General features: G+C 41.1%; 1 protein-coding gene across 3 annotated transcripts; it reads left to right on the top strand.

The window, feature by feature from the left end:
* The first annotated feature begins 3,816 nt into the window (after positions 1–3,816).
* On the top strand, positions 3,817–24,109 carry TRHR (thyrotropin releasing hormone receptor). Of its 3 annotated transcripts, none has more exons than XM_037381519.1 (3): positions 3,817–5,162; positions 17,649–18,035; positions 18,837–24,109. In XM_037381519.1, exons 1-3 carry the CDS (start codon positions 4,368–4,370, stop codon positions 18,840–18,842), a joined length of 1,188 nt encoding a protein of 395 aa, XP_037237416.1. In that variant the 5' UTR covers positions 3,817–4,367; the 3' UTR covers positions 18,843–24,109. The 3 variants fall into 3 exon arrangements, with proteins under 3 accessions (XP_037237416.1, XP_037237415.1, XP_037237414.1); XM_037381518.1 differs by having other exon boundaries at positions 17,649–18,041; XM_037381517.1 differs by lacking the exon at positions 18,837–24,109 and having other exon boundaries at positions 17,649–18,056.
* The last annotated feature ends 1,958 nt before the right edge of the window (positions 24,110–26,067 follow it).

Genomic DNA, 26,067 nt, shown 5'->3' with positions numbered 1-26,067 from the left:
AGAAAATAAGGATGATACAAAAACCTCACCTTTGAAACAGGATTTGCATTTTCATGGAGATTAAAAACCCCTATATCAAATAGAATTTGTCACACATATGTAGGAATCCCAAGTCATTATAAATCCTAAATCATTTAGGCACTCCTGTAAAAACCCACACAGGATTTTAGCATTACTTCAGTGGAGGTAATTTTTTCTCCAGTGACAGGTAGCAAAAAAAATAGTTAGAAAGAGAGATCACTGCCTTAAGTAACAAGATTTATCTCACAGAAAAGGTGTTTGGTCCCTTCACAAGTTTTACTCATGAAAGGCTTTTCCAGGTGCAGATTTGTCCCACAAATGAAATGCTTTGCCTTGCCACAGGCTCACTACATTAGCACAGAAACACAGTTATGTGGTGCAGCAGATGTAGGAGAATAAATTCTAGATGACCATAGTTACTACAATATTTAACCATGTCAAGTGCAAATCCAAAACCCATTTGGAGCTGATCGTGCCAGTAGCTAGTTACGAAACTTAAAAGCCAGCCTTTGGAGGGTGCTGAAGTTACATCACTGATGGTGACTTTTGTCCTCTACAAACTGCAGCCTTGGAGGCATTTGTACAGCAGTAAGTGCGCGGTGCTCCATTGGAGGTGGGTACAGAGTAAAGAATCCAAGTTAGTTATGATTTGTATGATCCCTGAGTATAGACAGATAACAGAGTATGAAATTGCCATTTTTTGTAGAGCCATTTTTCAGGACAGAATAGGCTAGCTGGGGAAGTAATCTGAGTTAGAGAAACAGAATTAAGAATAATTTATAGCTACTGGGGCAAATTGTTTATAGTGATTCTTTATTCCATCTCAGCGTGTGCTTAACGTTGTGGGACAGTTTGTTGCGGGTTTGTTGTGCCTCAAGTGAGCAGAGACACATTTTAATTGAGACAAATGGGAACAAAAAATTGGAGAATATTGTTGGGTGAGTGGTGTGTAGCACAGGGTGTACTAACATGATGCCTCTCCCTTTCCCTCCTACCCAAAGAATTGTGCCAACAGAAATGTATTAGCAAAAGTCAGCATATCTCAGGGGCTTGTTTTTCTACCTATTGCTGTTGACTTGCTAACCACATCTGTCCTCATTTGTATATGCAATATCAGTTGATGCCTGGACCAACAGGTATGTGCATAAAATGGGGTAACAGATACGCATTAAAAGTTTCACAGTGATCTCTGGTCTCTCTGCTGTCAAAATTTCTCTGGCACAGCTGCTGAGCTTGCATGTATTAATGTTGAACTGCTTTTGAAACTAGCCTGTGTGTTTTGATGGTTGCATTAACACAACTGGTCTTTGATTCTCAGATTCAGTACCTGATCTCTGACTGCTGATCATGTTAAAAGTATAATTTGAATGTATCAGGCAATGTGCAACATATGATGCTTGAGCCCTATCCATGACAGCAGATACTTTGATTACATAGAACATACATTTACAGTCTTGAAATTCCTTCTGCAATTGCTGCAGATGTTATAGAAACATTGCAGGTTGGGTAAGTACTGTATGGAAAGAAAAGGGAAATGCTCCATAGAGGATGTTAATCAATACTATCAAAATCCTCTGAAAGTCTCCTGTAGATATATGTCCCTATAGCCATACAGTGACAACTCTATACTTTTTTTCTTTACCAGAATGCAATACTTGGTAAAAAGCCATAAAAAGTGAGCTACTGGCTAAAGCAATGTGGTCTGTCCCATCTCTGATACAGACCAGTAGCAGATGCAGACAAATGAGGTAAGCATTGGATAACACATTTCTTGAGTATCTTCCACACTTTCTGTACTCGCTTCAAAGTCACGTGGGCTTTTAAATATTCCCCAGCTTCTTGGCATCCCATGTCCTCAGCCATTACTTCTGGCACTGCAAACACATACTGTCAGATGCACTAGTTAGTTCCTCAGCCTCAACTCAGACCATCCACATCACCTACAAAAGCTAGCAGAATACATGGAAACATAAGGAACAAGGCTTTATAGCGGAACAGTGTGGCAGAAAGGTATCAGTCATCCCTGAAAGAGAAATCAGTCTATGAAGGTGCCAAAAATGTGTGGTTCACCTGAAGCCATTGAAGGTTAAGGTTTTTTTCCAGGCTGTCAACTAACTCAGTTTCCTGGTTTGAAATCTGTTCGACACCCTGCTGGGTTTGATCCCTGCTAGGTCCCTGTTTACTGACACTAAACCTATGATAGTTCATTCCTGGGGTCCCTTCTGGGGCCTTTTGTGCTGTGGGGTTGAGCATCTGGGGCTCCACACACTATAGCCACGTAACCTTAAAAGCACAGACTGCTAAGCAGGAATCTGTCCAGTTTGAAGGACAAAATGTTGTGGGGTATGAAGGGGGCTGGAAGGAATTCTTTTTATGACATCCAGGTGTTATACTAACACCGACCTTCTTCCCCTTCTAGCTGGGTCCAGAATAACAGGATCTGCAGATTGTATGGAGCAGAATCTTGATGAGACCCATTATATGATTTTGTTGATATACTGTTCATCAAGTAACCAGTAACCTGAATTTTCCCACAGACCACTGCCAGGTCACTGGCAACAAATCTGATTCTTTTCACCCCTGTTTCTTCATCTGTTAAATAGATGATACTGTAGATCATGATAATTGCCTGCCTTTGTTGAGTATTTTGTGGTCTACAGATGAAAAGGTTCTCAGCATAACTGAAGTGTGAAAAGGCAAATGGAAAAAATTACTGGAAAAATTAACAGAGTGGCTTCAAACCTCTGAAAGTGTTTGAGTCTAACTTCCAGCTCTGATTCGGGTGGTGTTCTCTTTTTGTCACCACCTGTTGTTCCAGTTTATTTGAAAGCCTAGTTTTGCAAACTTTACACCATGTGCCCATGTTAATCCTTCGCTCTTAACACTAAAATCTGTTTTGAAATCCAAGTTGCCTTTCTCCAGTTGCGCAACATTTTAAATTTTTGAGCGCTTCCTGAGCAAAGAGCAAAAACAATCGCCCTAAATGGAGAAAAACATGGATTTAAAGTCAGATTTAATCTTCAACTGTTTAACACAATAGCCTAAGAAAAAAACAGTGGGTTGAAGGACTGTGGTGGGGAGTTGACAAGGGCTCTTTCTCAGAGCCCTGCAGAAGGGTTTGCTATTGTTTCTCTCACTGAGGCATTAAGAAAGTTCTGCACCCATCTCCATGCACAGATGGGCTCATGAATACTGCTACTGCATCTGTAGGGCTTTCATCAGTGCATCTCAAAGCAGTTATTTCCACCATTCTTTCATTTGTCTCTGGTTTTACACAACCTAACTGAAAAAGGTGAGTTTATTCAACCAGAGGAGATTCTTCATTGAGGAAACAGTGGTGGATTAGTAACTCTGTGTGTGTGTGTGTGTGTGTGTGTGCGCGCGCGCGCGCGCACATGTGTATGTGTGTGTGACAGATCTCATTAAGAAGTAATTTGTGCTCTGATGGTTTTATTCTTGCTGTGCTACAATCCTGAAAAGAGCCAAAAGGGCTCAGGGGTGATGACAGCAATAGCAACAGAGGTTTTGAAGAGAATGTCTATAAAGTAAAGAAACCCGATTTTTCCCGCTGTTTTCAAAAACAGCAATACATCGCTTTTTGTAAGCTCTGAAGGGACTCTTACAGCTCCCTGCAAAGCAGGAGGCAAGTGTAAATTACCAACACTTTCACAGGGACACGGAGGAAGTCAGAATTTTAGAAACTGGTGGGGGTTTTTTTGTCAATCTCCCCTTTCTTTGCCAGGGTGGATCAATATCATCGCTACTCGAGATGGCTGTCTGAGAGCAGAAAGGGAAAGCAGTGTGAAGCAGAAAATCTGTGGGGCTTTACAGATCACTGTCCTTTCACCTCCTGCTGCTGTCTCCACCCTCGGTATATTGTGACTCCTCCTGGAAAGCGGTGATGCTGAAGTCTGCCTGGACTGGATCAGCTCAGTCCCATGCAGTGCTTCAGCCAGCTGGCAGCGCGGGAGGGCTCTGCTTTCCTTGCTGCCGCCTCCTTCTCCTCCTCTGCAGGGGGGACAGCCCCATCTCCACATGCCGTGTTTCCATGAATGCCTCAAAGCGGCTATGAGAAAACAGCTTTTTAACCTGTGCAAATGAGCTGGAGTCTTAGAGGGATTCGAATTTGGTAATCAAATGCTGGTAATTGTATTTGCAAAGACTGAAAGACCAGGTGCTTTCAGGGGAGTGGAGGACGGTACAGGAATGGGACTGTGACTACATGGAGAATGTGCTCTTGGGCTACGGCTCTCCCCACACTCTGCTCCACTCACCTTTTTCAGGGGACCATGGAGAACATGAGCTGAGACCAAGTGCTGGGCAGAATCAGCAGTGGGCTGGTGAAGATGGAGAATGGCACAGGGGATGAGCAGAACCAAACTGGGTTGCCACTATCAAGCCAGGAGATTGTTACAGCCGAATACCAAGTGGTTACCATCCTCTTGGTCCTCCTCATCTGTGGACTGGGCATCGTGGGCAACATCATGGTGGTTTTGGTGGTCCTCAGAACCAAACACATGAGAACTCCCACTAACTGCTATCTGGTGAGTCTGGCTGTGGCAGATCTCATGGTGCTTGTGGCTGCAGGACTACCCAATATCACAGAAAGCCTGTATAGATCCTGGGTGTATGGCTATGTGGGGTGTCTCTGCATCACTTATCTGCAATACCTAGGGATCAATGCTTCTTCTTTTTCCATCACTGCCTTCACCATTGAGAGATACATAGCCATCTGCCACCCAATCAAAGCTCAATTCCTGTGCACTTTTTCAAGAGCCAAAAAGATCATTATTTTTGTCTGGGCTTTCACCTCTATATACTGTATGCTCTGGTTTTTCTTACTAGACCTTAATACAGTAGTCTACAAAGACACGACTGTTGTGTCCTGTGGCTACAGGGTGTCCAGGAGCTATTACTCTCCTATCTACATGATGGACTTTGGTATATTTTATGTTGTGCCAATGGTATTGGCAACTGTCCTCTATGGCCTAATTGCTAGAATACTCTTCCTGAACCCCATCCCTTCGGACCCAAAAGAAAACTCTAAGACGTGGAGGAATGACGTGGCTCACCAAAGCAAGCCTGTGAATCCCAAGATGACTAACAGGAGTTTCAATAGCACTATTGCTTCTCGAAGGCAGGTAGGAACAGCAGTTTGAAATGGCTTTCTGAAACCTAAACCCCAGTCATTTTAGAGATTGCTAGTCTAAACCTGTGAAGAAGGTAAAATATATTCTCCTTTTTTGCTAAGTAGTCAAGCTGAAGTTCTGTGGTATCTGTACACACACATCTAAACATGTATTTTTTCATGCCTATTCATTATTCTCTACTGCGAGGACTGAAAAAGTAGTATTTTAGTTCCCTTATCAAAAAGCAATTAGGAAGTGTCAATAAAGAACGAAACATTTTTAACTATAGTTTCTTTATATTACAGCCTCTAGTAATCCTGCCAAATATACTAAGTGACTTTTGAGTTAATTTTGAGTTCTGAGGAGAGGGAACTGGCCTGGGAGTTTAGGACACTTGAGGTTTTGTCCTAGCTAAGGCACTGTGTTACTCTGCACACACAGTCAAGTTGTTACTTTTCCTGTCTCTAACTCTCCTGTGAAAAGTCTACCTAAGCAAGTCTGTATATAAAAGTGCTTTGTAAATGCTAAGTATCTTTTTTATTCTGTCTCTCGTAAAGCATTTTTATGTATTGATGACTCAAAACTGAGGCATAGGTTTGACTAGTTTCTTTTTATATTGTTAAATATGTATGCTGCAATGTGTAATTGCACAGGTAGGATATAGTTAGTAGATTTAATTTATGGTTATTTGCAATAAACCATACTGCCTCATACTGGCAGAGCATGCAGCAGGTAGCACAGTCTGGTGCAGTGCTGAGAAATGCAGGGTGCATTGCTTCACAGCTGGCTTTTGGGAGCAGGCTCCTGTTGGGTCAGGCACCCTGATGCAAGTGTTGGGAAGCAATGCTCCATGCGGAGCAATGCTCCGTGCTGAGCAGCTTGGCTCCAACCCCTCAGCAGCCGCTGCGCGACCGCGAGGGTCGCTTTGCCAAGAAGGATGCTTCTACCTCCCTGACAGTGTACAGTCCCCTCAGGAAGCAAAGCTGAGCTGTGCACATTTTCAAATAAGCTGAGTGCCCACCTTGGGTGACAGGTTGAACTTTATATTCTTCTTATTTTATGTAGATTGCTACTGTTCGACGAGAGGGACTGTTTTACATTATTACAGAGATTGCACCGACCTCAAAAGTTAACTGAGCTGCCTGTTAGAGCACTGAGTGCTCACAGAGCATTGGAACCATGCTTGGAAATGCACAACTGAGATATGTGGGCTGAGTTATATTTAATTATGTGCCTCCAATTATAGTTAATAGTCAGATTAGAACTGTTTAGTTTTGTTTTTCTTTGTCTATTATTTAGTAGTAGAAGTTAATCTGCTTTTCAAGTTCTTCGTATCACTTTAGTGTACATGTTTGATTACATGTGCTTAGCATCACTTGAAAAACAGACAAATCTACATTGAATATTGCTGAATGTGGATACTGTTATATTATGAAACAAAAATGAGGATTATAATATGATGTCTTTTATGTCTTGCAAAGACAACAAGACTTTTTCTAAAAGCCTAAGTAACCTGATTGTTTAAAGTAGCATTACTATGAGTAGAGGTAGCATTTATGTGCAGTACAACATAGGAAGCAAAGCAAGAATAGTGTGGCATTATTAGCAGTATTTTTTTGTATAATATCAGCATGCAAAATATAGCCAGTGGTGTAAAATGGGAAAAGAGAAGTCCGTATTAAAAAAAAAAAATCTGAAATCTCAACAGTTAGTAAGACACACAAGTGAAAATTTTCTGCTGTGCTGGTAAAGGCAGGTATAGATGACAGTGTAGTTTGGCCTCATCGTGAGTTCTGCTGTCATGTATAGACATGCTGTCATGCCTTCTCAGAATGGTGCTTGCAAAGCAGTGGCGGAGTTGCATAGGATGCCCAGCATGTGATCTGTAGAAAAAGTGACTGAAAATGTGGTGTACACTTCCCACTTCTGTAGCAGTTCCCATATTTATCCAAGAAAAATTCTACAATATGAAGTTGGTGCATGTTCGTTCCTCTGGTGGGTTGGTTCCAGCTGGCAGCCAAACACCTACCCAGATGTTTGCTCATTCCCCTTCCGCAGCAGGATGGGGAAGAAAATGGGAAGAACATGAGCAAGAAAGCTCATGGGTCAAGATAAGGACAGGAAGGTAACTTATCAGATATTGCCATGGGCAACGCAGACTTGATTTGTGGAAAAATAGCTTCACTTACTGCCAGTTTATTGTCCCTTGTTATGGCCCCAAGTTACATTCAGTTCCTTCCGTGAGGCGACTGGCAGCACAGGGCCAGGGAGTGTTGCAGTCAGCTTGCAGAGGTTTGTCTCTGTCACTCCTTCCTTCTCAATCTTCTCCTCTGTTTCAGTCTGGGTCCTCCATGGGCTGCAGTCCCTTCAGGTGGTGCCTGCTTTGCCAAGGAGCATCTCCTTGGCTGACTTTGGTGTTCTCTCTGCTGTTTCTCACTCTTGTTCTCTTCTCACCTCTGTCTGTTTCCAGCAGTTTTGACATTTCTTAAATATGTTTTCACAGGCACCACCAGCTTGGCTGATGGGCTCAGCTGTGTCCTGTGGTGGGTTTGTTGGCGCTGGATGGAACCATTTGTGTCCAAAACAGGCCAGCTCCAGGACTCTTCTCAGAGAGGCCAGCCTGCAACCTCCCCACTGTCAAAACCTAGGCATGGAAATTCAGTATAGTTCCACTGAGTCATTACAATTTATTATTATTATTATTATTATTATAAGTAACTAATTATGAGCTCACAATTACATAATATACTAGAATGAAACAGGAACTTAGATAAGTTTCCTCAGCCTTCATGAATGTTAAACTTAGGAATTCGATAACTATTTTTTTATGATGATTAATCCAATATGGCAGTATGTGAATTCATCTCCCCACTTAGTCTGATCTGGTTTGCTTGACTAATCTGGATTTATCTGGACCCAGACTGCCAGATCATACCATTTTCTTTATTTTTTGTGGGACTTCCCATTATCTCATCTAAGTCTGGAAAGTCTTTCTAAAAGGTCAAAACTTTCTTTTTACCTGGGTAAGAAAGCACTTTCTCCCCTACCTTGTCACACAGTGGCTGTGTTCTGGTTGAAGAGCACTATCTGAAGCTCTTTCCGAATCATGGCAGAAATAGACTGTATCATCCTGTATTTTTTACACCGGTATTATTGTTTAGCATATATGTACCGTCAGTTTTGTGTTTCTGTGTGTGCTTTCAAGAATTAATCTTCTATATACCGTCAGTACTTTCTATTGTGAGTCATACAGTTATGCAATTTCAATTGTTTTCCTTAAAAATGCCAATACATTACTTAGATTTCTGGCATGAGAATGAGCCCAGAATTAGAAACTGGCAGACTAAAAATGTGAAGACCAGCTTGGAAACCATCCTGGAATCAACATCTAGGATGCTTCCTCACACCTGGAACCAATGGATAGATCAAGGAAAAGGAGGAACAACCCTGATATGGCATCTAGAATAGCTCAATATTCAGAGAGGAAGCAAATATGGAGTAAAATAACAACTTCCTTGCAGCTATGGAGGACACCTACCTAAGCCAAGTCCAGGCAGGGGTGGGAAGTTCAACAGTGAGATAAATAGTGGGGAGATGGCTACTGCTGAAGGAGAATAGATGGACCATGTTCAGTTTAGTTAGAACAAATATTTTCATTCTCTGATGTAAGCAGATGTAACACCAGCACTGAAGGAGAAAAAAGTGGTCAGGTGACTGGAGGTCTTTTGTTTTCAAAACAGGATGGCAATTTAGAGCATGCTATGATTTAGAAAGAAGGCCTAAAATATATTTTAGAATGGTGAGTCAAGGCTTTGCAACATACTTTTCATGTGAGATGCCTAGGAATGAGCTCAGAATGAAGCTATAGTACATCTCCAACAAATGAAAATCAGTTTTCCCAGGCAGAAAGTGGTTCTCTGCTACTCATTCCATTCCCTGCCTTCTCCCTCCCACCCATGTGATTTCAAAGTGATTGAACTATGTTAGCTCTAGGAAATACTACATTCCAATGTTTGGAAAGCTAACAAGAGCAAAACCTGTTTACTAAGGGATCAATACCCCCATACTAACAACCACCAACAGACAAAGCCTTTGAAGTACTCTTCAGGGCCCTCTGAAGTGTGCATTCAAAGCACTGTGAGACAAAACTGAACTGGGAAGAAGAGAAAAAAAACCCAAAACCAAAACCCAAAAGAAACCCCCCAAAAACAGGTATAAAAATAAGTATTTTTTTTAAAATGTCAAAAGAGGAGGAAAGGCTCAAAATAATCTTTCTTTTCTCATAAAGTATCTCTATTTCCAACAGATTTTTGTTTCACTGAACAACCTCTGTTATCACTGATATTGGACAGCTACTGAAATTGAGCTATTTGTTTACACTGCAAGCTACAGTTCTACCAAGGGAAGAAACACCAACATGTACCCATAGGATGTGTCAAACTTTAGTCTTATAACCACTTCTGAAGAGCTAAATCAATCCCACTCATGCAGTATTTACTCTGTTTTACAGAACTGTACTGGATAGCAGGGTGTAATACATGTATTTTAAAGGTTTTCAAAAAGAAAACTAGTTTTATTTGACAGTCAGGCACTTTGTACCTGAGAGTACATTTCCAATTGACTTTTCACTTTTCAACAGGCTTCTGGTGTCCCAGAAGGAACAGAAACCAGTTCATTCTTCCCCTTCTTTGTCAGAAACTACATCCAGCTGACCCATTTTTTATGGAGAGCAGTAAGAGCCATTCATTGCCTTGGCAGAGCTTTTGATCAGCCATTACAAGTCAGTAGGCAACACCTGGCTTTTTCCTGAGGGGAGGACATCTTTGCCAGAAGAAGGCAAGAAACTGCTCTGTTCCATTTTCAGAGCAATCAGTTTGTGTTCAAGGCTGTGTAGCTTTACTCCCTGATGAATCAAATAGTGTTATAAATGGTTTTAGTATTGAAACATGCAGGTAAACCTTGAAGTGTGTGTTTAGTTTGTGACTAAAGAAAAATCTTTAAACACTTGTTAGGTCTGATGGAGCTGGTGATGATTGTGTTGAATGGAGTGTCAGCTATGCCTTGCAAAGAAAATAACCTTGCTAAACTGAAGTTTGTATATTGCTGAATAATACCATGGCAAAGCATTTGACTGGCAGTAGGCGGTGTTCAGTGTGACATAATTTTTTTTGCCACATAAGATTAGGAGAAAATGAAAAGGTGACTAAAAGTAAGATGAGAGCTCTTTGACCACAGGGAAACTATAGAGTATTTCTGCTGAGTGATGTGTACAATCTGAACCTGAGAAAACATAATGAAATGGTTCTGGTGTACCCATTTCCTCAGGTTAAACAGGAGGGAAGTTGAGAAAGCAAAATTTTCCAGCACCTTTCAGTTGAACGCAGGTCACACTAGCTGAAACTTTAAAGCTTAACAGAGGAAAGATCAATATGATTAGAAGATGATGCCATGACAAAGAGCATCTCTTCAGGCCAGACAGTTCAAAGTCCCATTTACTTGATTCAAAGACAAAGAAGGAACTTCAATGCAAATTCAGTGTTAAGTTTTATTTAATAACTAAGCAATCATTTGGACAGATGATGACAGGTCATGAGGGAGTGAATTGAAGTTGATTTCTATTCACTTATCAGAAAATACAGAATATTAATTCAGAGCTGTCTGATTAGATACGTAATTTGAATGTGTAAGGAATCCTGGTCCTTATGAAGCACTGAAAAACTGTAATTGTTGTCATGGAACTAGGGTAAAAACTGCATGGAGTAGTAAAAAAAGATTGAATTTGATCCAAGGGATCATGAGCCAGTAAGGGACTTTGTCCCAGACCCCTCAGAACCTTAGTTTAAAGAAATTTCCCTCCAGTATTTTGTTATAATTTCACAGAATCACTGAGGCTGGCAGGCGCCTCTGGAGATGATCCAGTCCAGCCCCAGTGGTAGTGCCCCTTTCAGTGGTGCTGTAGTAGACTGCAGACTTGTTAGCCTACAAGAGAGATGGTTTTCTACCACTTTATATTAGTTTCTTCATTGGAGTTGCAAAGGCAGATGGAACATTTACATCTTTTATTTTTCAGGCATGCATATGATTGCATTAGCCTACCAATTGGTGTCTTTGGTATTCCAAAATGGCCTTTCATTGGTACTTGCAAACCATCCATATTGTTAAGTTTTCAGAAAATGCGGTCACCGACTGTATCCTCATAAAAATGAATAGCAATTGAGGAAACAATAACTGCAGTTACAGGCATTTATCCAACATAAATAGTAGTGTGTGTACATAAATTCAAACTGGAAAAAATACCAGTGCCCGTACCAAAAGTTTGACTAGATCATCCATTACCAAAAATCGCTTACAAACTAAAGTCAATTTAATCTCTCATTTTGCCTCTATCAAGCAGCAGTTCATATGCAACTTACATTCACACACGTTACAGCTTCAACTTTACACATGATTGAAATTCAAGATAATAATTCCTTAGTCTTTACTCATAGTCTTCCTTTCTGTAGCTTTACACTGTAAAGTATCAAAACAAATCTCAATGCTTCTTTTTCTTTGATTTTCCATATACATCACCACCACAATCCTACTTAGTTCTAAACTCTTTGCTTGCAGAAATAAAAGAAATAATGATTCCTATTTAAACTTTGGAAGATTTAGCTACTTACTTTATATTTGCTGTTTAGGACAAGGAAATCAGAGAAGATGTGTACCTGTGATGGTAAAAGCTGAAGACTGATTGCAGTTTCCCCTCTTGTCCATTTTAGGCATTCTATTCCCAAGCCTTTTATAAAAAAGACAAGAAAGAATGGTTTCATTTCATGAATAGAAAATGTGTTATTTAAAGTATTCAGAGCAGATTTTGCAATAAAACAAAGGTTCACTAACAAGTAACACTAACCAACATTAAAAATTTCTTTACAGTATACGGTAGGGAGAGAAAAGCTATTTCTGCCATTTTTTCTTTTCTTTTTATTTTTTTCCCTGCAAGTCCTTGATTTAGCTAACAGTGCTTCTTTTTCTCTAGCAGCGCAGGTATTAGGATCTCACCACATTTCTAAAATGTTAATGCTTTTTCTTCTGAAGATTTGAATCATTTTGTTCTGCTCAGAAGCAAGAAAATGTCCTGAAGACCCAGTCATTGCTGGAAGGATGGAGAGTGAGAGAACTTAAAACTGAAGGACAGAAAAGGGATTTGCTTGTCACACAGGAAAACTTTGAAAATGTGAGGAAAATTGAATCCTCTTTTTCTAAGAGTACCTGTTGTGTGAGCTACCTTGGCAAGCAGGTTATTACCTTTTAAGAGGGAGCAAGAGGCCAAGGGAAGCAGATGGGAAGACAAGGAAGCAATCTAGTCCCCTATTTATAACAGCTAAGAGTCCAGACATTGTCTGGCTGATGTGCTCATGGAATCACAACCTGAGCTGTGTGCTTCCTTTTCTCTTTCCCATATGTTCCTCATCTGCCTGGTCCTCCAGATCAGATACTGGTTCTGGCTGTGTTGATCTCTCCCACACTTCCATTGTATCCCACTTAGCTCAGCTAACAGATACCAATTTTTTTTCCTGTCCATCCATAATATAAACACTGAATTACCTAATTGCAAGTAGGTTTCATACTTTCCCCTAAGGATTTCCTAGTTTTCTCAGTTATCAAGGGAACTGTAAAAATAAATACAGACTTAGATAGTAAATATGTTTGTTTATACTTGAGATGGGATCCAACTCATTTAACATTACACATATATCACAAAGCTAGTTGCTTAGTTCAGTCAAATCACCTAAGGTACCTCCATGGTCAATTAAAACAGGTAGGTTGCCCTCTAGAGAAAGTTGTATCTTAGACATTGATGCAGTACATGATGACCCAGCCCTCAGAGAAACTCCTCTGTTCTCTCACAGCTGTTCTCTTACAGCAGTGCAAGCACATATTCCAGCTTGCAATGCAAGATAATAACAGAATTATAGAATGGTTTGGGTTGGAAGGAACCTTAAAGATCATCTAGTTCCAACTCCCCTGCCATGGCAAGGGACACCTTCCACTAGACCAGGTTGCTCAAAGCCCCATCCAGCCTGGCCTGGAACACTGCCAGGGATGGGGCATCCACAACTTTTATGGGCAACCCGTTCCAGTGCCTCACTGTAAAGAATTTCTTCCTTATATCTAAGTTTTATATGGCTTACATGAAATCCTTGGTATCGCTTGGTTTCACTTGTGGTGTTATTATATCAAGACCTTAATCCTTTTATTTATTTAGTCCTCCTTGTACAACTTCTTTCAGTTTACAAAATCATGAATGGGTAGATACAATCTCTGTGCATTGAAATGAACACCACCAAGCACAAGAAAGAGAGATACTATTACCTGCCTTTAAAACACAAGACTGACTCTCTGGCACATTAACTTAGTAAGTATTACTATTAATTTTACCTATCAATGTTAGGAAAGGTTAGTATTCAAAGGAGAAGGAAGCAGCTACCAAGTTGTGAGTACCATGGTAATGATAATGTTTTGTAAAACTGCTTCCTTAGAATGACAAGGTTTTGGAGCAGGAAGGAAAAAGAGAAGACCTGTTCAGAATGAAAATACTGGGAATCTGTCGAGTGAAAAAGATTTTAAATATTTTTAAGAATATTTGCAGAAACCAAAAGATAGGGCTTGAAGAATGGTTGCATGCGGCCAGCAACACATTCAGTCTCAAGCACTTTTCTATCAATTAAAGTGCACTTGAATTTTGGACTAAAATGGATTTACTGAAAGCCTTTTAATCACATTTTCAATCTGCTTAACTGAGAATAATTTGTGCTTGAAGTATAAGATACACAGTGCACATCCACAAGAAAAGAGCAATCTGTGTATGCTTTCCTTCACCTGAGCAATGAATGAAGTTGCTAGTGCTGCTGCTTTCAGGGAGCTTTGGTGTACAGTTACAGGTAATAAAAAGCAGGCTGTTAAAAGGGTTTGTCCTCTTAGCACTCCACTGACATCAAATAATTAGCCCTCCACCAAATGATGTTTAGTTATGTTTCATATAAAGTGATTTGAAAAAGAATATGGGCAGTTTACTTAAGCAAATTGGACCAAAATTTCCTCTAAGCTATTTCTGTGCAGTACCATCCATCCCAATGAAGATTTTTGGTGTGGATAAGAAAACAGCTTTGACCTAAATCATTTGTTTAGAAACTGATTTAATCTCTAAAGGCAAATTCAGGTGTGCAAAAAGTCCAGAACATCCTTACAGCATCTTTGGGCCAGAAACCCTGAGGGGTGCCTGAGCCTGCTGTGGAGTGACAAGCCCCCTGGCCACACTGAGGGTAAAGTGAGCAGTGCCAAAGCATCTTCTAGGAGCTGCTGTCATTTGCACATAGGTTGTGCTCTGAGACAGCTGAGCATGAGAAACCACTGCCTCTGCAGCCAGCTTAGGGACGATTTACCAATGAGCAAACAACTCTGAACTCAGGACCTCGCAGTGGGTCTCAGAAGATCAGCCACTACTGTTTAAAAGGATCGGGCATCTGAATCTTATGGCAATCTGAATGGCAATAGAGAGCTTGTGCCAGATCTGTGATTTTGGGCAGCTTTGGAAGGAGAAACCACTGCAGCCAGTTTAAAATTATGGTGAATTTCCTCATTGCGTGCACTGAATGAACCACCAAGATGTGCCATCCATGGCCACATGCTTCCGCCTCTCTTCTTGCACTGACAGTAGACTCTGTGGCAGCATATGGCCACGTGAGTTGGATCATTGACCTCAGCAAACCAAAAAACAGCTCTGCAGAGAAGTGCTTAGTTTTTGTTTGGACCAGGAGTCTGACCTGACACACACCTTCATGTTCGGGGCCAGTACAAGGAGGGAGGTGAAAGCAGGATTGCTTTTTTAGCTGCAGTCATAGGTTACTTCGGCTTCAGCTCATATAAGGACTAGGAAATCGTGGAATCTGAGAGCTGCAAGGCAGTGTCTTGCCTGGCATAAAACCTGAAAGTGCAAAGCTAACCTCTTAGCATTTTTAAACACATTCAAACCTGCAGACTGAATTGGTCTCAGCTCAGGGGACTTTGTGCTGTGATCATGATATTTTTTATCTGGTGCTAAGAGCCGATTGAAATATTTCATCAAACCACAGCCTCCGTAAGCTGAACACGGCAACAGAACAAGCTAGTGGTGTTAGAAGGAAAATGCACATCGAGCTGCCAGTATACATAAATTCAGCTAATAGTTTGCACACCCTATATATATATATGTCTTAAAGGAATATAGGTCACAATCACTTGAAGAGTAACAGTGTCTTTTTCAATGCTGTAAAATATTTTTCGTGTGACTCTCAAATATCCCCTTCCTGACAGTAAGATCAATTTACTTCTAGTTCAGCCCGGGATTCAAACTGACAGCTGCGCCATTGTGAGTGATTCTCTGAGCAATTGTTCATTAAAAACATGCTCAGAAGAAATGTAAATGGGCCAAGATCAGTAGGTATGATAACAGAGTCCCCTGCTGAGCTTCTGGTAGCAAAGTACTTTGATGCCTGGTTAGACTGTTACCCACTCACCCTCTGAATGCCTGAGCTGCTGCACCACATCTGTCAGTTGGACTCAGTCCCATTGTTAATCCAAGCTCCATAAATGGTTACTTTCTTGCTTTAAATGTGGATTATTTTCCATGATGAATGATTATTCTCAGCTGAATGGATTTGCTCGGTTTGGAGGCACAGGCTGGCTCGAGCTGGAGGGAGGAAAGGCAGCAGGTCAGGAGTCCCTGAGCCTTCCTCAGCCAGAGGGTCTCCTCACTCTTTGTAGCCATGCTCACAGGACTGGTCCTTTTGGAGGTGGTTTGGAGATAAGGACAAATCATCCTTTTAACTATCTGAGACATTCACATTTCCATTGTACTCTGTTAGGATGCGTGTTTGTGCACAGCAGACAAGAAAAGAAGTGTCAAGTGAACACAGCTGTAGCAAAAACAAAAGTGAGGGTGAAGGGAGGAGAATTATACAATAAAATTGTAGCTTTGAATACGTACATTTAAAAATAGACAAAGATACATCAGTTTGTAAAGTAACTTTGCTCTTCATCCCATTCTTTTTCATAATATCTATAACAAAAACAACAAACTGGGTTATATGTATATGTGTCTTTCTAGGTAGCTGGAAGAAAATACATCCCTTAGGCAATGAGATGGCAGGCTTTCTATATAATGAGAGATCAGAAAACGAGAATTATATACTATCTTATAACTTCAAACTAAAAAACCACACTTAAAAACTAGCATGTATTTATAAGTGATTTTAGTGGAGTTATCTGTCTGTCCTCCTGGAAACAACTAAAACTGTTACCGATCTACTTATGTCTTTTCTGCAAGAAATTATAACCCATACAGCTAGAATGGATTCTGTGGTTAGAGGAGTTGCTGTTTCATTGAAGCATAACTTCATTTCAGGTGCACAGAAAAAAGAAATAAAGCAAAGGTAAAAAGAAGTTCTTTAATCTGTCAATAGGCAAAACAGTTTTATGCCAAGAAGAAAGGCAAATAGTAAAAAAAACACACAATCAAGAGGAGCAGTTGTAGCTCACCAAAATCAGTGCGAATGCTTTCCAGTTCATTTACACGCAGTTAACCAAGTCACCTCCTGACTTACATGAGACCATGGCACTGTACTATCCCACTGTCAACTCTCACTGTACTTTCTACCTTATTTATGAACATCTTTCAAACTTGCTTTGATGTAGAGAGTAGCGAATACCATATATACTTGAATTAAATTATTTACAAGAGAAAGACTCTCTTCACAGTAGGTTTTTTTTCTAATTTTTTTAATTATTTCTTGTTCCCTTCATTTCAGCTGTCCTGGGTATCTCCAGAGGTTGTTTTTTAGTTTCTTCAAAACAAATTTACACAATAGATGGAAGTTCTTATAATAATCAAGCTTTACTGTTAATCCCTTTTTTCCCTGGCTCTGTAAACTGTAATGGACATTTCAGGGTAAACATCAAATAATGAAGATCTAATTAAACATTGAGGATTTGGGGAACAGAAATAAATTTAAATTTTTTTTTCATTATTTTTGGATTTTGGAAATTCATTTAGAGGGCTGTTAAAGCAGATAATCTAAGCAGGCTTCAGATTCATTGCTCATCAGACTATATTAGTCTAAAGGAGAAAATGTAATGTGGTCGGAAAAAATGTCTTTAGACCTCTGTTTTTTTCCATTTGAATCAACAACTTCTTCCAGCTTGATAAGCTGCAAAGTCTAAGGTGTACAATTAGCTTACTGGGATGTCACCTGGCAAATGTCATTTAACAAAAACTAGGAGGAATTGGGAGACAGGTCTTTTGTCCTTCTTACTGTAGCAAAACCTTTCCGAATCAAACATTGATCAGAAATTCTCAGCTGGAGAAAGTCTGTTCATAGTTTTGCTTTGGCCCTAGAGATGTAGGAATGCATATGTTCCTTCTAAGATGAGCACTAACCTTCTGCCCCTCTTCCATCTGCCTCTGTGTTCCCCCAGGTTACCAAGATGCTGGCTATCGTGGTGGTCCTATTTGCATTTCTATGGATGCCCTACCGCACATTGGTGGTGGTCAATTCCTTTCTCTCCAGCCCCTTCCAAGAAAACTGGTTCCTGCTATTTTGCAGAATCTGTATTTATTTGAATAGTGCCATCAATCCTGTAATATACAATCTGATGTCCCAGAAATTCAGAGCAGCCTTCAGGAAACTCTGCAATTGCCAGCAGAAAGGGGAGAAGAAACCGGCCAGTTACAGTGTGGCCCTCAGTTATAACATCGTCAAAGAGTCTGATCACTTCAGCACTGAGCTGGAAGACATTACTGTCACCAACACCTACCTGTCCTCTGCAAAGCTGTCCCTTGGTGATACATGTTTGTCATCTGAGGTAACAGTAAATACATTTTGATATTTGGTATAGAGTCCTCATGAAGCAGAGCATGTTCAAGTTCACAGGGCTGTGCTGTGCCAGCTGTCAGTTGGGGCAGCCCAGCCAAGGACCAGAGAAGGCTGGCAGTGACAGATGGTGCCACCAAACACGGCACGGCATGGAGGGAGACCTGCCTGGCTCTGGCAAGTGATGCTCTCAAAGAGCCTTGTGCCGAGCAGGATGTGACTGGGAGGATCCGGGGTACGGGGAAGGATGAGGAGAAACATGTAGGTTAAGCCTTACTCCCTGAGGAGCGGGGTACAATGTTAAAGCATCAGAGAATGGTGCTCGGGCACGGTGCCTGACATGTCTGGCTGGAGGGTGGGCATTGGTGTCTGGGCTCAGTGATCCCTCCAGCGCATGCTCTGGCTGCCTGAAGGAGGGCAATGCCCACCCCTTGGCTCCAGCTTGGGGTTAACTAGCCCGATGCCACCGTGCAGCTGGTGCCAAGAGAAGATGCACATCTTCCCCACACCCGCACTCTGGTCCTGAGAGTGCTGAAAGCCGCATCCAATTCTCTTCCACCTGATATCCCCATGTGTAGGACATCTCTTTCACTCTTCTACACGATGATGCATGTTAGTATTTTCACGATGCTTTTTTACACAATACCACTTAAATGCTGTTCATAAGCCTGCATACCTTAGATCTTACAATATAGATGATCCACAGAGAGGGTTTTTTTCATTTCCTTTTGCAGATGATATGAGAATGAAAAATATTTCTTTCTCATTTTGCTCCTTCTCTCCTGATTTTCAGGCTTGAGGCCCACCTTGTTCTGAGTACGCAACTGCATAGAACCTTTGGATGCTCTGTTCCCACCAACCTGTATGAAATGTGAAGGCATTTCTGCTCACGGAATTGCATATATCCCTACACACCTCTCTGCATCCTGCAAGAAAATGCAGCCTCTTTGGGAGGGAAAAGAATATACTACTGAGTCTAACTGAACAAAGCACTTAACATTAAGGAGGTGAGCTGGCTTCAGCAGAATACCCAAATCCTTCGTCTCATGTACTGGCCAAAGAGTGGTCTGAGCTCTTAGAAAGAACAAGGCTGCCCAGGACGTCTCCACCTACCAGACGCAGAGCGGGGCAGTGGGTGATGCTCCCAATGAAGGTGAGGGGCAAGGAGAGACGCTGACCTCCTGCGTGGCTGCGCTGGGCAGCACCAGCAAGCCCTGTCTGACAGCAGCCAGAACTGCTGCTGATTACAGTAATACCCGACATTGACTCCCTCATTACACAGCAGTGCAAATCTAATTGCAACATCATAACCTGCTTCAATAGGCAGATATCTGATGGCAAAGAGCATGAAATCTTTTTTTTTCCTTTTTTTTTTTTTTTTTGTTACCTTGAACAGCATGAAATAAGAAGACCATTTAATGAATATTAGTCATTCAGGGAATAAACAAATTTAAAAGTCAGTAGGAAGTTTTTAAAATAGTCTTACTTTTTCAACAAGCTAGTTTATAGATGTACCTCTTTAAATGTAAGTCTCGGCTAATACTGAATCCTGTCGGAACTTGACAGGTATTGGATAGTACTGGACAGGCTTTTACTAGCTAATTTTATCTTGGTTCAATAGCAATCGTGTCTCAGACTGCTACAGGGGGCTTATAGCTTCAGTATCTAAAATGCCTAGAGAAGAGAGGAAAATTCAGTGAAAAATGACACTTTTTTCATTTTTCATCTCAAAAGTTATGCATTAGAATACCTCAGGACATAAAAAGTGTTGTTGGAAGAGATCACAATGGCGTCTCACTTGCCAGCATAGCCGCTTGCACGCTCTTCCTGCATGGGCCAGTGACAAGCAGTCTGAGGCCATGATCTCCTTGATGTAGCTGCAGTCAAAACATACAGTACCACTTTGGCTTTTCTCTAGACCACCTTGTGTTCTTGCTAGAATTGTATTTTCCTGTTCCTGTGCAACACTAACAGAAACTCAGGAAGATGCCTGCGTATTCTTGTTTGTTATCAATATGTTGCACATCCTTTGTACATGACATTTAAAAAGCTGCAAAAACCGTAATTGTTCTAGTAAAAAACCTGTCCAGTGTGGGATGAAAGAGGTAGCCTCACTAGCATTGTAAGGCTTCCCCGTCTGGTTTTCCCTTACATATACAGCTGCTTCCCTGATTCAGACCACTTTCACTTACAATCATCCATATTTGAAAACTTGGAGAGAATTAAAAATACCCCGATAGGCCTCAGATTTAAATTTCTATGTGAACCCATGTCTGCTGCACCCAAAAGCCTTCATTCAACGTTCTCTGGATGGCAAGGAGGAAGCAAACATTCTGTATCCTGCTCCAGCCGCATGCTTGCTTTAGCTCCTGTTTTAACCTTGCAGAGCTCCACAAGTCCTTTATAGCCTGGCAGGATGATGGCAGGGCATGGAGGGGACCAACAGCAGCAATTTTTTAAACCAGTGGTTACAGACATGACAAACCTCCTCCAGAAAGACCTTTCTATCTTCTATTTCCATCAGCACTTGCCTTCTCATTTTGGCAAGCAGAAGGAGCAAGACCACAGGGGTATCCTGCTTCTTGAGACCTTTTTCCCCCAAATTAGGGGGAGTCAGTATCAAACCCAGGCAGAACACCGTACCTGCGGGCATTTCCAGGGGCAGGCTGTACGCTGGAGCCTGCCCCACGGAGCACAGGAGCTGGCAGAGCTTTGGCTGGAGCAGAGCCAGCCGCTGAACCCATGCAGGCTGTGTCACATTTCCTAGATCCTCTGCATTGGGGTTCTTACTTACTGGGGGACCTGAGGCCTGCTGGCTTGCCTGCCCAGGTGGCACAGGCTCAGGCAGTGGGGTCTGTTTCTGTGCAGAAGCTCCATCACTGTGGGGCCTGTTTCTGTGCGGATGCTCCATCACCGTGGGGCCTGTTTCTCTGTGGATGCTTCATCACTGTGGGGTCTGTTTCTCTGTGGATGCTCCATCACCATGGCGTCTGAACACCCACACAACTGGTAGGGGGATGTCCAGACTCTTCTGTTTTTAAAATAATAAGGAAAAAAATAAATGGCAGGGTAAGTCACGTGTCAGCCAAGCAGGCAAAGCTGACCAGGGCTCAAGAGTCACAAGAGAAGAATACCAATGTTATTCTAGAGTTAGTACCTGGCAATCATATCTCTTAAGTACAGCACTATGGCAGTGATGTACACTTTGAACAAACCTTTCCTTTGTAGAACTTGACGTGAAATTACAGAGTTCTATGGCATTTTACTGCTCACACATGCTTAAAGCTGTGGTTTGCCACTATAAGGGGAAGTCAAGGAGAAGTACCACAACCTGTGTAACGTTTCTTCCAAAGTAACTGTCACAGTAAAATGAAGTTATCTGGGAAATCTTACACAGGCATTTATATTTACTTAGCCAAGAGGCATATTCAAAGTAAAAGCAAGTTCCTGTATCTGATTGAGCAAAGCCCCTGTCTGCAGCCAGCCAGCACCGCTCACAGCTGATCAAAGCAGATCCCTGGGTCAATGATGGAGGGAGAGGGTGCAGAGGTGGCTGCTGGTGGGGCCAGCACGTGGAAATCCTTTCGCTCTTCACACGCTGTTATTAGCTAGGCATTTGCCCAGTGCTTTTGGATCAGGACTCACCATCCAGACTTTCCAAACAGGTGCCAGTACTAGGTCCTTTTCTTGCTTAAAAAGCAAGCAGACCTCCAGAACAAGCAGCAGGCAGAGAGAGGGCATACCACGGAAAGCTGGTTATACTGTTCGGCGCACAGCTGGCTGGGCTAAGAACTGAGCTAGGTATTTATGTAGAAACAGTAACACAGACTTACACTTTTATCTTAACCTGTTTCAAAGTACAGACTGGATTACAACTTTCATAGACTGACAATATCAGTAGTAAATTCTCACCTTCATTTGTCTTTTTGCTCAAAAAGTAACCTTCTGCTTTCTTAGCCTTTTTTTTCAGATGCTAAGGTGAAGCATTTAAGCCCATATTCTTAGTGAGGTTTCATCAGTGGCTAAAATCTATGTCAGTGATTTTGTATGCACCATCACTTGGAATAAGAAATGAGAAGGAATTATTTCATTCTAACACTTATTTGTGCAAACAAAAATGATTATGCATGCAAAACTGTGTGCACAAAGGCAATATCTAAAATTGCAGATTTTAACTTAAGATGTGATTTTAACTCACAGTGTGCTGTGACTATGTCTTTATAGATGTTGTTCATTAAATCCATGCTAATTTTATAGTGGTTCCTTCAGCTAACACTAGGAAACTTTGCTAGATATCTTGCTAATGTGATTTTAGATCTATTTCTATGTTTGCTTTTTGGTTTATAAAAGCAAGCAACCTTTCTTCTTGTACCTGTATGTTTTAGATTAGATATGTGGGCATGTATTTATTGAAAAATGTGTTTGATTTTAAATTTATTAATGCTGACAAATTTTTTTTGCTAGAAGTGAAAGTGACTGGATGTCAACTACCGCAGCAATGTAACTGTCTTTATATACTTATTTTGTGGATAACAAGTCCCTTTGCAACATTTAGTTTGAAAGAATTGTCTGATTGGTAGCAATATTGAAACTCATGTCTCTATCATCATCTAATGGTTTTGATGTAAGAGATTGCATTCTTTTTGAATTTTTATTTGGAACTTTATCCAGCATGTAACAGAAGAGATGCTGCTGTAACATCTGGCTTTTGGAGCTACACTGCTTCTCCTGTGAAATACTGAGATGCTGGAAGTTCCAGTGTTGGTAAATCGTGCGGCTGAGAAAGGTTAAGTATATTATTGAAAACACACTTTAGCTCAAATTAGTGCATGAGCTCTTTGAGGTCAGAGTTAAGGATATATCAAGCAGCTCCAATGTATTGTGAAGTGGGTTATGAAGCTCCTGTGGAGGTGAATGGCACATGTCAAATGATAAAGCTCTCGCTAACTTCCCTTCAAAACCAATTGTCCAGTATCACAGACTGAAGGATCCTACTCCAGGAGATGCTGCCGTAGCTCCCCTATGACACAGTGAATGCTCAGATCAGTCACTTGACCTTTGGAAGCAGACAAATATTTCTTGGCTGTTTTTTAAAAAGCTGTCCTAAAAAAAACCCCAGATCTGAGCATTGTTGCTGTGGAAAGAAACATATTCTTTCAAGAATGTGCAAAGCTAAATTGTTCTTTCAACAATGCTGCACATGCTTATTTATTTCTCCACTATTATATGAATTCTACTGTATACAGTTGAGGTTTTGTTACAAATTGCAGTGAAATATCAAAATGATCTTCCAGTATTTTATTATGTCTTCTTCAGACAGAACTCTTTCTTTGCTGTTATGTTCAATAAGAGATTGTTTTCTCCTGATTCTTTCATTACTACTGGGGTACAGTGATACAGCAAATGCCGGTGAATTCATTCAGCCAGAGTAGTTGGGATCCCAGAATTCCTTAAAGTGGGAGCTGAATCCTGGAAAATTGATTTCACACAAACTATTCAAGAGCAGCTGGTTTAGAAGGTGTTTATTTTTCACCTACCCAAAGTAATCCTGATCTTATTCTGTCACTGCATGTGGTTTATAAATCACTTTATTAAGAAGATTGTGAAATTGTTCAGAGAAATGTACTGCTGATAAATGTAGTCCTTTTAAAATTAAGAATAATTTTTGTTCAAAAGAAGCATTTTGTAATTATTTCACGCATGCTACCGTGGAGATTAATTTCTGATGGTCTTCTGTTGCTACTTTAATAAAATGTTAAGCAAGATAATTACACTGCAACTTTAATTTTTTAACAACCACTTGAATACATACCTTTTGCCTTGCTGTCCATGGCAATGGACAGATAATGTAACATCATTATCCTTTGTCATCTGTAGGAGAATGAGCATCCTAAAAAAACAAGCTTTGTTTCCTGAAGGAAGAGCAGTTTGCCTGTAGTCTAGCAGTTGCAGTGCTTAAATCGGAAGGGATTCATGTGGATCCTTGTCCCTGCTACAAAAATTATTCATGCATTTTGCATTGGACAGCATTAAACAAAACAAAAAACAAAAAACAAACAAAAAAAACCCCCCAAAAACCCAAAAAACAAAAACCAAAAAAACAAAACCAAAACAAACAAAAAAAAAGAAAACCAAATAAATAATTAAAAAAAGAGAGAGGAGGAAAGAAGTCATCTTGTGAGTAGGGGTGGAGACCAGGAGCCACTTTGTTCTTTGGCCTCCAGGATCAGTTTAGCTGGTTCCCCTACCTGATGGGTTCTGCCTTGCTTTTCTGGTGATGTCTGTCACTTGCACTTGGAGTCACCCTCTGGAGGACAAGTGGAAGTACTTGGTCTCCTCTGCTTTCCTCCAGGTAATGCAAAGGAAACTCACTCTTCTGTGGAGCAGGCTGAATTCCCTAGAGGCTAGGCTAAAGCCAGATGCAGGTCTCTCATTTCTTGGGTACATGCTCGTCACTAGTACTAAAGACAGATGGCTCATTCTGTCAAATCTTGCTGACTTTTGTGAATTCCAGGTAGTAGGTTTCTTAATCTTTTCACTTGGTATCCTACTTAAGTTGTCTATATGGGGATGAGTAACCCCATACATTAGTAGATGGTGGGGGCTGACCTGCTGGAGAGCAGCTCTGCAGGTATGAAGCACTGTGGATCCTGGGGAACAAGCTGACCATGAGGCAGCAATCAGCCTTTGCAGCAAAGAAGGCTACAAACCTCCTGGGCTGCACTAGACAGAGGATTGCCAGCTGGTCAAGGAACACGATCCTTCCCCTCTGCTCAACACTGTAGAGACACACCTGGGATACTATGTCCAGCACTGCGCTCCTCAGTATGAGGCAGGCATGGACATACTGGGGTGAGTCCAGTGAAGGTCCACAGAGATGATGAAGGAACTGGAGCATCTGACATACAAGGAGACACTGAGAGAGCTGGAATTGTTCAACCTGGAGAAGTGGGGGATCTCACCAGCATGTATAAATACCTGATGGGAGAGAAACTGGACCCTCTTCTCAGTGGTGCTCAGGGACAGGGCAAGAGGCAATGGGCACAAATCAAAACACAGCTAATGCCACTTAAACGTTAGAAAACAACTTTTACTGTGAGAGTGGTCAAACACCGGAGCAGATTTCCCAGAGACATTGTCAGGTCAAGCTTAAGTTCCTCTCTACAAACCTCACTCTTGCAGCCTTCCCTAGCAGCAATAGATCATATCAGCTGAGTGGTTTTCTGCTCCCATTCAGATGGACTTTGTTATTTGGTGAAGATGCATAACTGTCCTATTCCTCGCATTATATTGCATTTCTCTCTCTTTTATTGCATGTTCAAGTGGTAATTTTTCTAATTGTTTTCAGACATTTTGTGATGTTTACCATACATGCACTTTTACTATGATTTGATGTATAAACCTAAACAGTTAGGAAAAAGGTATTTGGTAAATTTTGTTAGTATTGAAGGCGTAACTATTTGTGCTACTTTCAATTTCCCATTTATTGCCACTTTTGTACATAAATCTACATGGGCTTTTTTCTGACAGCTGCTTCAGTTTTATTTCAGTATCAGATGTCGTTATAATTTTGAGTAAGAGGGAAATATCACAATATTTGATATCATAGCTTGACATACTAATCTGAGGTGGAATTCTTCTGAGCAAAAGACCTAGAAGTAAACTTCACATTGCCATAATAAATTTCTCTGGATTGATGATAAAGATGAACTGAATCCCTAATGCATTACATATGCCCTGTACAGCTGATGGTGCACCATGGTGGATTGACCCCAGCCAGCAGCTAAGCTGGTGAGCTAAGCAGCTCGCTTACTCCCCACCCCACAACCCCAGTAGGATGGGAGAGAGAATATAAAGACCAAAAGCAAGAAAACTTGCAGGCTGAGATAAAGACAATTTAATAGGTGAAGGAAAGAGTAGGGGGAAACTAAGCAATGAAAAGGCAGTCACTCCCCACCTCCCACAAGTAGAACGGTGCACAGCCGATATCCAAGCAATAGCCACCTTGGAAGCCAAAAACTTCA

This window comes from Falco rusticolus, chromosome 3, assembly GCF_015220075.1.
Source record: "Falco rusticolus isolate bFalRus1 chromosome 3, bFalRus1.pri, whole genome shotgun sequence".
Classification (NCBI taxonomy): domain Eukaryota; kingdom Metazoa; phylum Chordata; class Aves; order Falconiformes; family Falconidae; genus Falco; species Falco rusticolus.
The sequence above is the reverse complement of the archived record's forward strand: the minus strand, read 5'-3'. Positions and strand labels throughout refer to the sequence as shown.